The sequence below is a fragment of the Neolamprologus multifasciatus genome, chromosome 3 (genome assembly GCF_963576455.1).
Source record: "Neolamprologus multifasciatus chromosome 3, fNeoMul1.2, whole genome shotgun sequence".
Taxonomy (NCBI): Eukaryota; Metazoa; Chordata; class Actinopteri; order Cichliformes; family Cichlidae; genus Neolamprologus; species Neolamprologus multifasciatus.
Window position 1 is genome coordinate 40631239 of NC_140441.1, and position 18675 is coordinate 40649913.

Below are 18675 nucleotides of genomic sequence, written 5' to 3' on the forward strand. Positions count from 1 at the left end.
GTCCTGTTACTGGGCTTCTGTGCATACCACAGTTTCAAATTTCCATTTATAGGGCAATTGTGTGCTCAAACATTTGGTTTGTGGCTTTAAAAGGGACGATTATTGTGTCTTCTACGTCACAGCAACAAAGCTGGCAATCATATGACCATGATACCAAAAGTGAAAGTATTCACCCAAGAGTAGAAAAGGAGTGATCAGAACTGCAGCACAGCATTGACATTCAGATTGCTAAATATATAACATCTTTATAACAGTGATAGGGGGACTTCTTTACAGATACCTTTTCCCCCTCAGACTAATATCCTCTTCAAGGGTAGGTGCTTTTTGTTGTTATTGAACAAGTGATTTTATCATTGTTGTTGTTGTTGTTGTTATTATTATTATTATTATTATCAGAACCAGAATCCTTTATTGATCCCTAGGGGAAATTATTTAATTTTAATAATCTAATAATTTAATCATAATCATCATCATTATCATCATTACCAGGAAGAACAAAAGTCAGTAGCTCAGACAGGCTGCTATTTTGATTTTAATTATTAACTCAGCTTTTCAGGATTTTCAAACTTTGTGAACCATGCTCACATGTTATTTTTTTTAAATGTTTATATTCTTCTTTAATTATGATTCTGATGATCAGAATCAATTTCAATATCTTCATAAGTGAAAAAATTATGGAATTACCAGGAAATTATGCAATTGCTCTCACAGATTAGGCTATCACTAACACAGCAACAGAGTCCAAGTTGTTGCTATTATGTTTCTTTATGCGCATTTTTTTAGGTTGATCTCAACCATTTTGCAAAATACATGAAGGCAGTAACCACTCTTTTTTGTCTCTCAATATGTGTACCTACACATGAAAAGTGGCTTTCACACAGTGCAAAGGCAGCTCATAAAGTGGTTATAAAATTCCAATTGCATTAACCTTATAACATGAGGTTAAAGTGCATCAGAGATGGGTGAATGAGAGAAAATGTGTAAAACACTTAGAGTGCATAGAGTAGAACTGGCAGTAGAAAACTGGTCTATTTACTATCCAGAGTAACTCTCATTACTCATAGCGTAAACAACGAAACTGGGACAAAAATTAGGACTATATCTAGTTGCATATACACACATAAGAGCATTACATGAAGTACACAGTTAGGTATACTAGCAAACACTGGCCCATAGGGCATAATGTATTTTTCAAGCAATTCCTAAATTAACATATACTGTCAGCTCCAAGTAGTTTAACCAGTCTGCACTGATGCATCCCCACTGATCCCCACAGGCTATCATGTAAATCTCAGGAGATCTGCAGTTTCACCGATACTCAAACCTGTCAGACTGGTAACAAGAAGGTAACAATGCACAGTGTACAGTGCACAGTGCACAGTAAATTAGTTTTAAGTTTATGCTGACAAAGAAAACCATAAAGAATTAAAGTCATAGATTACACAAAATTACAAACGAAATTAATCAGTTGGTCTTACTCTGTTTCCTCTGAAGGGTCATCTAAATTTCTAAACTTGTTGTCTGTAGGAGGGAGGCAGCAGGTGAGCTGGAGTCTGTGTGTGCAGGGCCCGTCTGAGGGATGGAGGACATACTGGGGTGGACAGTACAGCAGCCAAGAGGTCATGCGGAATTTATTCTTATCTCAGAATAAAATCTAAAGGACCTCATATCTGTGCAGAGCATTGAACAATAACTTGTAGTAATCAGTCATTTTATCATGAGATGATATTTTGTACAAGATGAGCATTTCTAAAATATATGATTGTACAGTTAAATTAATTACAGATTTTAAAATGGGATTAAATATACACTACCGGTTTTGGATCACCCCAATTTTTCCAGTTATTTATTGCAATTCAAGTTGTTCAAGTCCAATGAATAGCTTGAAATGGTACAAATGTAAGTGGTGAGCTGCCAGAGGTTAAAAAAAAGTAAGGTTACACAAAACTGAAAAATAATTTACATTTCAGAATTATACAAAAAGGTCTTTTTCAGAGAACACAAAATGCATTAACAATTTAAAGCTGTTCTGCAGCAGTGGAAGTTGATCAAGCCTTGAAAGCTGGTGCTGCTAATTCCTACTGGGGTTCCAGCTTTTCTGGATTACTTACAACCCCGTGTGTCTGCATAAAAGCAGTGTTGGAACACACTTGTGAGCATCAGTTGAACAGTACTGCACTGCAGAAAGTAGTGTGTTGCTACAAAAATGGTGGGGAAAAGGGCAATACAAAAGAGACAGACCATCATAACACTTAAAAATGTAGGTCTTCCCTACAGAGAAATTGCAGAGAAAGTCAAGTTGTCAGTGAGTACAGCTTCCTTCACTATCAACAGACACTCAGAAACAAGTTCAAGTTATGCCAGAACTACCTCAGGAAAAAAGACCAAGATGGTAACCCTGAAAACATGAGTCTCCAGATTTAAAAGATGAACTGGACAAAAGAGTGAAAGCAAAGCAACCTACAAGTGCCACACATTTATGGAAACTTCTGCAACAGATATGGAAAGAACCTTCTGAAGAATATTTTATTTCTATTGTAGAAAGAATGCCATGGGTGAGTTCAGCTGTTATTTGAGCCAAAAGTGGCTACTTTGAAAAGTAAGAAGTTTAGAATACATTTTGGTCTATAAATTGACTCCATGATTATTTATTTTTTTTAACTCCAATTACTTATTTGTACTATGCTTTCATTTCAGAGTGCTGTGAGACATTAAACTGCATAATTTTCAATAAAAAACTGGAACAACTGGGGTGTTCTAAAACATTTGAATGGTAGTGTAGCTTAAAGTGAATTTTTAGATGCAGAGCGCAGTAGTTTTATATATATATATATATATATATATATACAGTGGGGCAAAAAAGTATTTAGTCAGCCACCGATTGTGCAAGTTCCCCCACTTAAAATGATGACAGAGGTCAGTAATTTGCACCAGAGGTACACTTCAACTGTGAGAGACAGAATGTGAAAAAAAAATCCATGAATTCACATGGTAGGATTTGTAAAGAATTTATTCGTAAATCAGGGTGGAAAATAAGTATTTGGTCACCTCAAACAAGGAAAATCCCTGGCTCTCACAGACCTGTAACGTCTTCTGTAAGAAGCTTTTCTGTCCCCCACTCGTTACCTGTATGAATAGCACCTGTTTGACCTCATCATCTGTATAAAAGACACCTGTCCACAGCCTCAACCAGTCAGACTCCAAACTCCGCCATGGCCAAGACCAAAGAGCTTTCGAAGGACACCAGGAAAAGAATTGTAGACCTGCACCAGACTGGGAAGAGTGAATCTACAATAGGCAAGCAGCTTGGTGTGAAAAAATCAACTGTGGGAGCAATCATCAGAAAATGGAAGACATACAAGACCACTGATAATCTCCCTCGATCTGGGGCTCCACGCAAGATCTCATCCCGTGGGGTCAAAATGATCATGAGAACGGTGAGCAAAGATCCCAGAACCACACGGGGGGACCTGGTGAATGACCTGCAGAGAGCTGGGACCAAAGTAACAAAGGTCACCATCAGTAACACACTACAACGGCAGGGAATCAAATCCCGCAGTGCCAGACGTGTTCCGCTGCTGAAGCCAGTGCATGTCCAGGCCCGTCTGAAGTTTGCCAGAGAGCACATGGATGATACAGCAGAGGATTGGGAGAATGTCATGTGGTCAGATGAAACCAAAGTAGAACTTTTTGGTATAAACTCAACTCGTCGTGTTTGGAGGAAGAAGAATACTGAGTTGCATCCCAAGAACACCATACCTACTGTGAAGCATGGGGGTGGAAACATCATGCTATGGAGCTGTTTTTCTGCCAAGGGGACAGGACGACTGATCCGTGTTAAGGACAGAATGAATGGGGCCAAGTATCGTGAGATTTTGAGCCAAAACCTCCTTCCATCAGTGAGAACTTTGAAGATGAAACGAGGCTGGGTCTTCCAACATGACAATGATCCAAAACACACCGCCCGGGCAACAAAGGAGTGGCTCCGTAAGAAGCATTTGAAAGTCCTGGAGTGGCCTAGCCAGTCTCCAGACCTCAACCCCATAGAAAATCTGTGGCGGGAGTTGAAAGTCCGTGTTGCTCTGCGACAGCCCCAAAACATCACTGCTCTTGAGAAGATCTGCATGGAGGAATGGGCCAAAATACCAGCTACTGTGTGTGCAAACCTGGTAAAGACCTATAGTAAACGTTTGACCTCTGTTATTGCCAACAAAGGTTATGTTACAAAGTATTGAGTTGTATTTTTGTTATTGACCAAATACTTATTTTCCACCCTGATTTACGAATAAATTCTTTACAAATCCTACCATGTGAATTCATGGATTTTTTTTTCACATTCTGTCTCTCACAATTGAAGTGTACCTCTGGTGCAAATTACTGACCTCTGTCATCATTTTAAGTGGGGGGACTTGCACAATCGGTGGCTGACTAAATACTTTTTTGCCCCACTGTATGTGTGTATATATATATATATATATATATATATATATATATATATTAGTAGTTTTGTAGAGATTATCCACATATCTCTATAATCTAAACTGCACTACTGTAAATGCTGTATAGACAATCATTCTGTACAATGCAATAATTATAATTCTACAAACGGTTAACTTGCATAGTTCATATCATATTTCTGTATAGCTTATATTTAATATTTCTGTATAGTTTTTTTATATTTCATATTTCTGTATAGCTTCATATTTCATATTTATATCCTGTTCATAGCCTGTACACTCACTACAGCCTGTACATACTTATAGTTATAGCTTATTCATAACATACCCTCATACTGTGTACATTGTAGCATACCCATAATAGACCCATATTTTTGTACCCTCATACCTATAACAGACCCTTTTCTGTAATATATCTATATTATTGCTAATATATATTTTGTAATATACCTATATTATGTCTAAAGCACATTCTGGATGGATGCAAACCGCATTTCGTTGCCTTGTACTTGTGACATGTGCAATGACAGTAAAGTTGAATTCTATTCTAGCCTATGCAGTCCTCTTGCATCGACTCGATAATATCACAGGAGGGCTAACCCTACACAGCAGTGCTATGACTCAGATAAGCTAACCGTCTAATTTAGTATGAAGCGTCAAAACAGAGCAATTCCTCTGTAAAGAAAACTCACCTTCAAAGGACAACTTCAAATCAAAAAGTTTCTTTATATCATGGCCGAGAGCATGTACAGCGGTTTCTTCGTTAAATAACACCGGAGGTGTAGTCCCCATAACCCGGAAATAATACTGCCTCCTTGAGACTGTTTGAAGCAATGACTGTAGAAAACTGTTTTCTACAGTCATTGGTTTGAAGCTGGAAAGACTAAAAAAAGTTGTAGAGTCAAGCTGCTCTTCATATGTTTGGCCACCAGAGGGCACTAAATAGGACTGTGTTGGCTTCGAGAAATGAACCATTTTTCTAAACAGTTTCCCATCCCAGATCTCTGTTTTCTGCATTATTTGTTTGCTTACTACCCACCTTGTTTACAGCGCTGTCGGCCTCTTTCTTTCTTTCTTTCTTTCTTTCTTTCTTTCTTTCTAACTTAACTTAACTTAAATGACCTCGGACAAAAAAGCCTCATTTCTGCTGTTCAATACTGAAGAAATTTAAACTTTTTAAAATTATGTGAAATTGCAAAACGCTTGGCTGTCTCTAATCAAACCTCTGTAACTTTGCTCTGCTTCACTTCAGCAGCATCAGGTAATGTTCATATGTTGATTCATGGTTTTCTTCAGTTTTTCTTCACTGCAGAATATTTTAAGGTTATCTGCTATAAGAAGCCAGGCCAGGAAAATCTCCTTCATGTTTTTCTGTGTTTTATCCTCAGTTACTTTAACACAAAGACATCTTCTGTGGTGTTTACAACTCTGATAAATCTCACAAGTGTCAGTGCTAATAAATGATCAGAATTATAATATTTCTGACTGTCTGAGGCAAAATTGATTCGAATCAGACCTTGTGAATCGGAATCAGATGGATTATAGAAATCAGTGACGATACCCAGCTAGACCTGCACAATAAATCGAAAATTTATTGTCATCGCGATATCAGCCTGTGCGATGGGCCCATCGCAAAACACGGCGTAAACTGCGATAATTGAGTACCCTAAAATGTTTACACACGTGCTTTAAAGAATTTACCAAACAAAGAAACCCCTTGACACATTTGACCAGTCAAATAGAGCCCTTCACAGCATAAACCAATCAAATGGATTAGAGGCCCGCCTCCTACGTAGGTGGGGAGCGAACAACGCTGCAGCAACGAGCTACTATGAACTCGTGGCTAAAAAAAAATAGTACCTCGCTTATGCCTATGTGTCTCTGAACACGTCGGAGTACGTTTGCAAATATGTGATGTCTTGATAAACAGAGTAGATATTTGAAGTTTACACAGCTACATTCTCGCCTGAAAATATCTTAATTTATTTTGTGACCCAGAAAGAGTAATAAGAGTAACATTAAAACTAATTAGCTGCCGCCATTGTTGGAAACTGGGCCGCGGTATGAATTCAGGGATATGGTGGGCCACGAAGGATGCACCCGACCCAAGTCTGCGCATGCGCGAATATATCACCCATCGTCGATTATTGGACTTAAGATTGTCTTTTGGAAAATTTTTACATATTGCCCAACCCTAGTATGGGGAAACCCTAAAATCTGGTGTTGTGGTAACAGTGTGGGAAACGAATCATTCAGAAATAAGTCGCAATTATTTCTATTGTGAGTGCCATGTCATGGCTACTTTCTACCCTCTACATAGTATAAAACTAGTAAAGACATCAGGTTAAATTTATATTGATGTCTGCTACTCTTAGTGTAATTTAACACTAACTGTGGGCATCACATATATTCTGCATCTCTGTAATCATTATCACAGTACTGCAAGCTAACCACTTTAGCCTGTACTGTCTGTTATTTAAATGCAACTTTTGAATAACATAAAGTTAGTTACTTCAATTTGTTTTGCAGGACATTTTATGATACATAAAGCATAATTTCATCAGCATACATCATGTCATCACATCCAGCATCTGTTAAAAAAATCTCTAAAATGAAATGAGGCATTACAGCTAAGTATTAAATTTCCATGTCGGCATGTGAGGTAAGCAACAGTGATTGCTACATCAGTAGGATTGTCTTTTATGTTATTTTATTGTTAAGTAAAATGCGGATGTCTGAAAATCATATTTAAGTCCAGTAATGAAGTATTTATACTTTTACTTCCCACTTCTGGACATGTTGTTTTTTCCTACTTTCATATTTTATACTTTATTTTATACTATGTTCTAAAGGGTTCCATATTATTTTGGAGGTAAACTACCTTTTTGGGTTGCATTGTACTTGATAAATTTTTAGTGTACAAGTTGGATAAAGGAACAAGCAGGTACTTCACTAAGCTGAATTATATTGTAGGCTTTCCTGCAAAGCAAAAAGAATAAGAAAAGCCTTGATGTTCTTATATCTGGTGAAGTTATAAACATATTGAATTTTTTTGTAAAGCTTGAATTCTGTAAAATGCAATATAGTCCATGGAGTATACAGACTTAGACCTGTCTCTCATCACTTTCAGAGATGGAGCCTGAGTAATTTAGAACAACAGTTGGATGACAGTCTGCACCCACAATGGAGGTAAGATATGTTGTGCATCATTAAATAAGTGCATGTAAGATAATATGTGTAGGGTAATTGTATTTTGATGTATTTGATGTATTTTTAAAAATACAGCGGTCCCTCATTTATCGCGGGAGCTACGTTCTAAAAATAAACCCACGATAGGTGAAATCCGCGAAGTAGCCAGCTTTATTTTTTACAATCATTATTGATGTTTTAAGGCTGTAAAACCCCTCACTGCACACTTTATACACTTTTCTCAGACAGGCATGAACAATTTCACACTTTTCTCTCTTGTTTAAACACCCTCAAAGTTCAAACCTTCGTAGAAAAATAAGTCAAGTATTATACAGGGTGGGCCATTTATATGCATACACCGTAATAAAAATGGGAATGGTTGGTGATATTAAAGTCCTGTTTGTGGCACATTAGTATATGTGAGGGGGCAAACTCCTCAAGATGGGTGGTGACCATGGTGGCCATTTAGAAGTCGGCCATCTTGGATACAACTTTTGTTTTTTCAATAGGAAGAGGGCCATGTGACACATCAAACTTATTGGTAATGTCACAAGAAAAACAATGGTGTGCTTGGTTTCAACATAACTTTATTCTTTCATGAGTTATTTACAAGTTTCTGACCACTTATAAAATGTGTTCAATGTGCTGCCCATTGTGTTGGATTGTCAATGCAAACCTCTTCTCCCACTTTTCACACACTGATAGCAACACCACAGGAGAAATGCCAGCATAGGCATCCAGTATCCGTAGTTTTAGGGGCTGCACATCTCGTATCTTCACACCATAGACAATTGCCTTCAGATGACCCCAAAGATAAAAGTCTGAGGGTGTCAGATCGGGAGACCTTGGGGGCCATTCAACTGGCCCACGACGACCAATCCACTTTCCAGGAAACTGTTCATCTAGTAATGCTTGGACCTGGCACCCATAATGTGGTGGTGCACCATCTTGCTGGAAAAACTCAGGGAACGTGCCAGCTTCAGTGCATAAAGAGGGAAACACATCATCATGTAGCAATTTCAAATATCCAGTGGCCTTGAGGTTTCCATTGATGAAGAATGGACCCACTATCGTACCCCATATACCACACCAAACCATCACTTCTGTTGTTCCAACAGTCTTGGAGGGATACATCCAATGTGGGTTAGTGTCAGACCAATAGCGGTGGTTTTGTTTGTTAACTCCACCATTCACATAAAAGTTTGCCTCATCACTGAACAAAATCTTCTGCATGAACTGAGGGTCCTGTTCCAATTTTTGTTTTGCCCATTCTGCAAATTCTGTGCGCCGACCTTGGTCATCCTCGTTGAGATGCTACAGTAGCTGGAGTTTGTAAGGGTGCCATTTGTGAGTAGCTAATATCCGCCGAAGGGATGTTCGACTAATGCCACTCTCCAGTGACATGTGGCGAGTGCTACGCTGTGGGCTCTTGCTGAATGAAGCTAGGACAGCCACTGATGTTTCTTCATTAGTGGCAGTTTTCTTGCGTCCACATTTTGGCAAATCCAACACTGAACCAGTTTCACGAAACTTAGCAAGCAGTTTGCCAACTGTAGCATGGGAGATGGTTGGTCTCATAGGGTGTCTTGCATTGAAATCTGCTGCAATGACCCGGTTACTGCGTTCACCAGATATCAACACAATTTCGATCCACTCCTCACGTGTTAACCTCTTCGACATGTCAATGGCTGTGAACAAAGAGAAACTTGTAAATAACTCATGAAAGAATAAAGTTACATTGAAACCAAGCACACCATTGTTTTTCTTGTGACATTACCAATAAGTTTGATGTATCCATATAAATGGCCCACCCTGTAGAATGAAACCAAAGATCAAAGCCTGTTTTCAGGTCCAGAACATGGAAATAGCTGCCAGAGAATTCAACATTATTGAATCAATGGAGGAAGCAAGAAGAATCAGTTGAGTAAAGTTTGACTTATCTGACTGTTTTGTTTCACTTATAATTTGAAAAATACGGTAACTTCTACCTTCCTTTAGCATGTCCAGAAGTCCAACTTTTTGTGCGATGGTTAGCATCTTCCTCTGCCTTTTGGGTGCTACTGCAGGTGCCTTCGACGGTGCAAAACATTTTGTCGACATTGTTTAATACTTATAAACATACAGTACAGCCCTTCAGAGTCACACTGCTAGCGATTGAAGATTTATGTAAATTTGACAAGCTGAACTCATTCTGTACTGTACAGGAGATACGGTACGGAGGAGATTGGCTGTAGACCATTGTCAATCAATCAGGACACAGAACATTATCCACTGTTTAAAAAAAAAAAAAAAAAAAGCATGCAAAATTGCACAAACAAAATCAGTGAAACAGCGAGGCTGCGAAAGGTGAACCGCATTTATTAAACGTAACATCCTTCTCTCAACACCATGTTCAGCCTGGTGTTATATGGGTGTTAATAATCAGCTTTATACAATTTGTTTGTTCTGCAGAACTGCACAAACTGACGTGTTGCCAGCTTGCAGCTTTAAGCAAAATGATTTTTTCCATTAACAACAACTGAGACTAACTACATGAACTGCTCCACACACAGAATCGTGAGACCAGAGGACATTATTCAGGCTCTGATGAAATGGACGACCTCAAAGGCCAGTCTGTTGAGACATCTGGAAACAAAGGTAAGCAAAAGAGGCGAGTCATAGCTGTTGGAAAATGGAGCAAACCACAAAATACTTAAAAAAGTACAGACATTCTGAACTTAAGTAGAAGTACAGATACTAGTGTTAAAAAATACTCTAGTAAAAGTTGAAGTACAGCTTCAGTGTCTCAAGTATTTTTGAATTTGAAATGTGTTATACTTGGCTTTAAAACTGTAATCAACACATGCGCTGGTCAATTTGACCCAACACTGCTCGTTTCTTTGAAATTGTGAGACTCCGAGCACAAACACACAGCAGACATAAACAGTTGACAGCCCTGGAGGCTCTGGAACTCAGCTTTGATCATAGAGGAGGAACATGTGTCTGAAGATGAAGACCATCTTGAGGTTAATTCTGAATCTAATGATTCTAAACCAAATAAGGAAACTGCTATCCATATCCCTCCAAGCAAGACAATCACATCTGAAAATGGTGGAATATAGTGGTCATCATCCTCAAATACACATCAGGCAAAACTGTCTGCACAAAAATATAATAAAAACAATGCCAGGGCCAGCATGAATGGCAGTGACTCGTGTGACAGACATCAGTCAGCTTTTAAGCTGTTCATGCCCAACTCAATACAGAAAATCATTCTCGAATGACTAATCTAAAAAGATGGTGTTTTTTGGGAGAGAATTGGAAGAATGGATATTTGGGGTTCTCGTGCTGGCTTGGGTCCATAAGTCAATGGATGAATTAACAGCCAGTCTGTGGGACGCAGAGGCATATTTTGTTTTTGCCATAGTGTCTCTGGAGACTTTGTACTTTTTCCAGAGTAATACGATTTGATGATTGAGAGACAAGTGCTGTGCAATGGGAGAGAGATCTGAAAAATTATTCCATTAAAAAAGTAAAATAAGTAAACAAGTATTGTAAAATATAAAATAAAAAAATAATTAAAAAAATCAATATCATGAAAAATTATTGTATTTGTTTGAAGGTCCTTCCAAAGTACATTTTAAAAAAAGTTTTAAAATACTTTTTTTAAATGAAAAATGGGTGATAATTCTTCATTGAACCATGATCTGTGAGATGTAAAGAACACCGCTGTAGTGGAATTTTTTGTAGTTGGAACCAGGAAAATCATTGCTCTACCTGAGAAACAAATATGAGAAGAGACTTAATGTCAGAAAAAAATAATAGTAGATGGGAATACAAATGTTATTTCAGTCTAAGATTTTATACTAATCAATGTACTCAGCTTGAATCAGAGAAAAAGAAGGAAAATAAAAAATAGCTCTATTTTCTGTTGCATCTGTTGTAGAAGGTGAGTTTGCTTATAAACAAAAAAATGAGTAGGAAAGAGGATAAAGTGGGATGAGATGGAGATGGACTGCAGAGGGAAGGCTAAGGGGCCAACAAAAAAACATTTCTGGTGACGATCTCATGAAGCTCATCGAGAGAGTGCCAAGATTGTGCAAACCAGTAATAAAAACAAAGGGAGGGTATTTTGATGAATCTAAAATATAAGTAATAAAGAAAAAACATTAAATGAGAAGTTGTGTGCAAACTTTTGACATAGTGTTCCACAACTTATGGACATCTGCTCTTGTTCCACTGCTGTGCCAAAAAAACAAAAAGAACCACTGACCACTTCAACCTCTGATTTTGGCACACAGTTTTGCCTCTTTCATCTCTTTTCATCCGTCATTCCATGGCAGTTAATAAACTGCCTTGCTTGTGGTACTGTTTAGGTTCATATTAGTTTGATGTTTGAAAGCTCGTTGTGACGTGTAATAATAACGTCCCTCAAATGTTAAACCAAAAGTAATGACCCTGTTCTATATGTTCTGTTCTGTGTTTATTTTCACAGTGACAAAGCTGGAAAACTTAATGAAGGATCTGGACATTGAACAGTACTACGGAGAGAAGCTAACACTTGGCAGAATACTTGAGATTAATGAGAAGACCATCACTGATCAACCTGTCAAGAGTAACTCAGACCTTCCATGGTGTTTTCTAAAGAAACTGATGATGGTTAATGTGACAGCTAGAAATGTGAAATCAGATTCTGATGATGAATCACAGGATTCAAACTTAGATTTTGATGATCTGTTTAAGAGCCCAGACGCAGATGATATGCTAAACCCCCTGGACATTATCACTGCTCTCTTTCTGTGTTCTGATGGTTTCCTACAGCAGGAAATAGCACTAAAAATGTCCATGTGTCAGTTCTCTGTTCCTCTGCTGCTTCCAAATTGTGACACCAATCAGTGCACATTCATGCTGTGGGCCATGAGAGACATTGTTAAAAAGTACAGACCTCAGTCTCTGTCAGAGTCCAAGGGCTTCATTGAAGACAGAATTGTTCTCTCTGAACTTCCAATGATCTCTTTTGTCAGACTGGGTGAGTGCTCCTTGTCCAAGTCAGAGATTCTCAATAAGCTTCTGAGCAATTCTCAGCAGTACCATGACACCTTTGTTCATCGCAACATGGAGTGTGGTGACAGTCCAAGAAGAATATCCAACGGACTGACTGAAATTACTTGGTATCTTCCTTGTGGAAAAGCAAACATTGATATTTTCAGTGAGCCAGTGGCTGTAGCTAACCTTCATGGGGACATTGCCTTATTTGAAGCACAATACTCCTTTCTGTGTCAGACATCTGCAGCAGTTTTTGTCTTTTTTGACCATTTGGATTTCTCTAAGTGCAGTCTACTTAGCAACCAAAAGCATAAGACAGAGGTGTGCTTAGTGGGTAACTATGAGAGCAAGCGCTTAAGTAAAGATGCTTTAAAAGAAGTAGCAACCAAGTTGGGCTTGACTAAAAACAACATAATTATTAAGACAAAAAGTAAAAATGATGAAGACTTGGTAAAAGATCTGAGAAAAACAATCACAGATGTAGTTGAAAACTCAAAGATGAAGGTGACAATAGAGCAGATGGCAGACATTGCCCATGAACTGGGAATCCTGGTTGATGAAGACTCTCCAGAGTGCCAGATTGCAAAGATAAATGCTGAAGCCATCACTGCAGAAATTCAAGACATCCTTAAATACAAAGAAGATCACCTTCCTCGGCAAGGAGAAATATGGAAAGAACTGACCTGCTTAGAGAAAGAAGAATTTCGCCTTCGAAAAGTTGGCTCTGGAAATATAGAAGATTACAAAAGTCAACTTCAGGAAGACAGAAAAGAACTGCGGAAAAGGCAGAACTCTTATGACATGTCGACAGCTATGACATGTTTCATCAATGCATTATCAAGCCCAGGAACAGAGAGGTTTTATTTCTTGAAATGGATGCGAATGAACCTGGATAACCTGTCTCGTACAAAACTGTCTGAACTTCGGATGAAATATGAAAAAAAATGCAAGAACTCTGAAAACAAAGAGGAGATCAAAGAAATTGACAGACAAATTTCCAACAGCTCACTGGGGACTGAACACTTCTTCCGTGAAATGGGTCAGATCTATGAAGCCTCACTGTCCCTTCCACAAACAGATCCAGCACGTCAACAGCTGCAGCATCTGCCCAAACTGTGTGCAGAGTTGTTGCTTGATGGATTTCCTCTTGAGCTTGTGGATGGAGATGCATCCAACATCCCTCTCAGATGGGTGACTGATGTTCTCTCTCAGCTCAGTGACTTGGTGTCTCCAAACAGAAAGATACGTGTAGTCACAGTTCTTGGAGTTCAGAGCACAGGAAAGTCCACTCTCCTTAACACCATGTTTGGAGTGCAGTTTGCAGTCAGCAGTGGTCGATGTACTCGAGGGGCCTTTATGTTGCTCATCAAAATTGATGAAGACATGAAAAAAGTCCTAAACTGTGACTTCATGCTGATCATTGACACTGAGGGCTTAAAGTCACCAGAACTTGCACAACTGGAAAACAGCTATGAGCACGACAATGAGCTTGCTACACTTGTTGTGGGGCTGAGTGACATCACCATTGTTAATATTGCAATGGAGAATTCAGCTGAAATGAAGGACATCTTACAAACAGTTGTGCATGCTTTTCTCAGGATGAAGGAGGTGGGCAAAAAGCCTAAATGTGTGTTCGTTCACCAGAATGTGTCCGATGTTTCAGCCCATGAGAAGAACTTACGAGACAGGAAACTGCTCCTGGAACAGTTGAATGAGATGACCCAGGCAGCAGCCAAAATGGAAAAGAAAGAGGAGAACAAGAGCTTCACTGATGTGATGGAGTACAGTCCAGACACTGGGAACTGGTACATTCCTGGACTCTGGGATGGAAACCCACCAATGGCACAAGTCCATGCAGGCTACAGTGAGGCTGTATATGAGCTCAAGAAACACATCATCCAACTGCTGGGAAACTGTGAGTCATCTGCTAATAATATCTCTGAGTTTAAAGAGTGGATGACAAGTCTGTGGACTGCAGTAAAGCATGAAAAATTCATCTTCAGCTTCAGAAACAGCCTCGTAGCTGATGGATACATGAGACTCTGCACAGAATTCAACAAATGGGAGTGGGAATTCAAAAAAGAAATGTACACCTGGGTAACAAATGCAGAAACAAGAATTTCCAATTTTGGTACAATTGCTGTAAAATCTGAATCTTCAGACATGAGAAAATTTCTCACATGTTTGAAGAGTGAAGCCTCCACAGTGCAGTCCACATGGGAGACAAAGCTTCTAGAAAATCTGACACAGTATTTCAAGCAAACAGAGGGTCATGTTTATCTGGTTGAAGGATACAAAGAGGAATTCTCAAACAATGCAAAGAGCCTTAGAAAAGAAATGGAGAGATCTGTTTTTAATCAACTCACAGCAGCAGCAGAAATCAGAGAGGGGATGGCAGAAATTGATAAAATCAAAGAGAACCTTAAAAAAGAGATTGAAAAGGCAGTTCATGTGTTGATAAATAAGTGCAGAAAGAAAAACGTCCAGATGAGTGATGAAGAGCTGGACAAAGAATTTCACAAGATGTGGAGTGAAACTCTGAAGAAACTTTCTTTTTCTGAACAAAAGACAACAAATATCTTCACCAGCGTATCTCACTGCCTGAGAATAAATCTCTCACACAGGGGGAGTCATGCATGTGAATTATTAAGTCAAAAAACTCTGCAAGATTGTGGAAAAGAGCCTTTCAAATATACACCTGAAGGATTCTACAACCGATGTAAACACAAACCCAGGAAGTGGTTCATCATTCATGATCACACAATGGCTGTACAACAATTGGCTGACAGCATCATCAATGTTTGCTCTCAGTTTGTGAGAGAAAAAGTGAAAAGAAAAAACAACTACTCAGATACTTACATCCAGGAGATCCTACACATCATTGATGAGAAATTACAAAACAATCAAGATGTTAAGACAGACACTGAGTTTGACGTTTCTCTGAAACAGCACATCTGTGGATTTGCAGCCAGAGAGTTTCAGAAAATGCACGAAGATTTCATCCAAGAAAATGATCCCCACAGATGTCTGATTAAATACAAGGAAAAGTTTCGTGACGATTTCATTGATGTGTTCCATGAAAGAGACCAGTGTCAGAAGAAGGCAGATAAATTCACCAACCAATGTTTGAAGCCTGCTGTTGAAGACTTTATCAGTTTGTTCCTGGGACCTGATATCACTGGTGAAATGCTGACATGTGAGCAGTTCAGCACACGAATGTCCTTCCAGTATTCAGTTTTACTGGATTTACTTTCAAAGGATGATTTTCAAAACTATGTGAGCTATATTTGCTCATATGAGAATTATGTCAAGACATGGATACTAAACCAAATAGTGGAGCATTTCTCAACTGTGTCCACAATATCTGATTTTGAGGACAGGCATCTTCAATCATGTATCAGAAGCATAAATGATGCCATCAACAAGGCAAAAACAGGAAAGAGTGATGATTTGAAGACATTTGTTGAAGATATTTGTGAAGAACTTGGTCATAAACTGGTCCTTTCCCAGGATGATCTTGGTGCTTTTCTGAACATACTGAACAATGCTGACAAGAAACAGTTTGCTGATTGGCTAACAGTGTCTGTCAATGACATTGCACAAGATCTGAGAATGAAGTTTAAAAATGTAAACATTGAAATGAAACTACAGCATCTCCATGTGCAGCCCCAGAATGAGCTTTTCAACAAACTGGTTGGTTGTGGCAAACAGTGTCCATTCTGCAGAGCTCCCTGTGATGCTGGAGGAGGAGGTCATACTGAGCACTTTGCTTCAATGCATCGGCCTCGAGGTCTCGGAGGTTTCAGTTGGCCAAATACACAAAAACTTGTCACTGACATATGCTCTTTTCTTGTAATGAGTGACCAACATTTTCGCTGCAGTGCTACATACCATGAATATCACCCTTACAAGAGTTACAGGGACATTTACCCAGACTGGAATATCCCTCCAGATGTGAGCCTTGAGGCGTCAGACTACTGGAAATATGTGATGGCAAAGTACAACAATAATTTTGCCGAAAAATTTAATGCAGTACCTGCTGATATTCCTGCTCCCTGGAAACAAATCACAAAAGGTCAGGCAGAAAAAAGCCTCAAAAAATCATTTAACATCAGGTAAAGCAATTTATATCCTTCTTCCTGTTCTTCTAGTGTACAGAGGACATAATGTGAATTCATTTTGGTTTATTGCTATAAAAGGAAGCCTCCAAATAATATATGCCAAAGTTGGATATTATTACTGCCCATACTGTAGGATGCTTTGGTCTTCCTGTGAAACTGGTACAATAGGAAAACAGAAGAAGAAAAAGAAGAAAAAGAAAAATAATATCTCGGACTTCAAACAATTTTATTTGAGTTTGGGTTGGGTTCTGCAACATTTGGCTGTCAACAGTCTGTAAGCTTCTTTGTAAGCCAAGATGGTTTAGAGATACCTCCTACTTTATGTCAAATCAATGATTTATGACCATGACAGAGGAGGTAATAAAGGTTTATGACAGTCATCATTTTTATAAATATCATAAAATAATGATATTTCATAATGTGGCAAGTTTAGTCTTAATTAAACCGGTGCATTTGTAACAACAGAGGGCAGTGAGAATGGGGGAGCTAAAGGCTTTAAAGTCTAATGCGTTCTCACACTGCATTTAAAATTAGTGCATGAACTGATCAGGAATTACAGTCAGCTTTATACTGACTGGCCAAAATTCTCTGAGTGTATCTGCTGTAAATAACAACCATTTTACAAGGAGATTATTAGAAATAACTATTTTACTATTTTTGCGATTTATTTATTTTTGTATTTTTCTAATATATTTCTGATTCATTTTTTCTTGCTGATCCTTGTGCTGCTGTAATATGTGAATTTCTCCATTGTGATATTAATAAACTCTGTCTGTGCCAAAATTTTAAACTTCTTTTTTAAAGATATTTTAGCTATCAACATGTTTAATTTGCAATTAAGACTGTGACATGTGTATGTGACATGTTTTCACCATTTGCACGTCAGGAGAGTGACCACTCTTCAAGCCTGTGTGATGCACAATATTAATACTAATACTGCTACTACTTCTACTCCTACTGCTACTGTCTCTGATTTTTTTAGAGACAGAGAGAGTGAGAAATCATGTTCTACATTACCCTTAAGAAAAGGGGATTTTTAGAGGGGTTGATATAGGAAGCTGTCTTCACTGAAAATGTTTTTTGACATTACAGTTTTTCCCAATTTTATTACACACATTTCCTGAAAGCATGCCTCATATTGTCAGAACCAGGGCTGGGTCATATCATACCGTTCATGGTAATACCGGTATAATGTCGGGCAATGATAAGACAATGAAATATCGCGATAGAATATGGATAAAAACACGCATGCGCAGTGCCTTTCTTTTCATATGCACATGGAGGAAAAAGCACGGCAGCGACGGAGAATGAGAAGGGCAAAAGTGGATTGTTGAATGAAACGGATGAACCATAATTGGTTTGTAAAAATGCTGCAACTTCATTGGTGTGGAAGTGGTTTAGCTTTCGTCCGTCAGATACACAACAAAGCACTATTTTTGTTAGAGCGTGCTAGCGGGCCGTCGTTATTACCGTGTTTTTGGGAAAATATGGCACACTTAAAATCAATCCTTTGATTTTTCTGAAAGTCGACAGTGCCCCTTCTAATCCCGTGTGCCTTATGTATGAATTCTGGTTGTGTTTACTGATCTCAAAACGATTTTATGTGGTTTTAATCTCACCAAAATGAAAAGGAGAGGCCGTAGTGTGATTGGCCAATGGGCCAATGCTGCAATGCTGGTTACATGCTGCACTGCTACACCCAGTCTTAGGATTCCTCCATTGGCCAAATCCTACTTTAACTTCTGAAGATATCTGAATATTTTTGTCACATTGTGAATTCATTTAAAGCCAAGAGAGGGACAGTTGTGTTTACCCAGAATCGGAGAAACCTGAAAACAAAAAGCAACTTCTAAGATCAAAGAGTACAGCATTAAAAGCACAAT

At 38.5% G+C, this 18675-nt stretch overlaps 1 protein-coding gene and 1 long non-coding RNA gene across 3 annotated transcripts in view; one reads left to right on the plus strand and one right to left on the minus strand.

Annotated features, from left to right (window-relative positions):
- Window positions 1-18675, minus strand: part of LOC146523192 (uncharacterized) — a 123609-nt gene that overhangs the window by 100854 nt on the left and 4080 nt on the right. The window lies entirely within an intron of this gene.
- LOC146523197 (up-regulator of cell proliferation-like) lies at window positions 236-17543 on the plus strand. Of its 2 annotated transcripts, XM_085144591.1 has the most exons (4): window positions 236-313; window positions 7588-7646; window positions 10199-10283; window positions 12121-17543. In XM_085144591.1, exons 2-4 carry the CDS (start codon window positions 7641-7643, stop codon window positions 16788-16790), a joined length of 4761 nt encoding a protein of 1586 aa, XP_085000717.1. In that variant the 5' UTR covers window positions 236-313; window positions 7588-7640; the 3' UTR covers window positions 16791-17543. The 2 variants fall into 2 exon arrangements, with proteins under 2 accessions (XP_085000717.1, XP_085000727.1); XM_085144601.1 differs by lacking the exons at window positions 236-313; window positions 7588-7646 and adding an exon at window positions 7662-9565.

What these genes read in the sequence shown, in the direction of transcription:
- LOC146523197 (XM_085144591.1), top strand. An exon ending in TGAGACATCTGGAAACAAAG is followed by an intron (nt 10,284 to 12,120) that starts GTAAGCAAAAGA and finishes TTATTTTCACAG; the next exon opens with TGACAAAGCTGGAAAACTTA.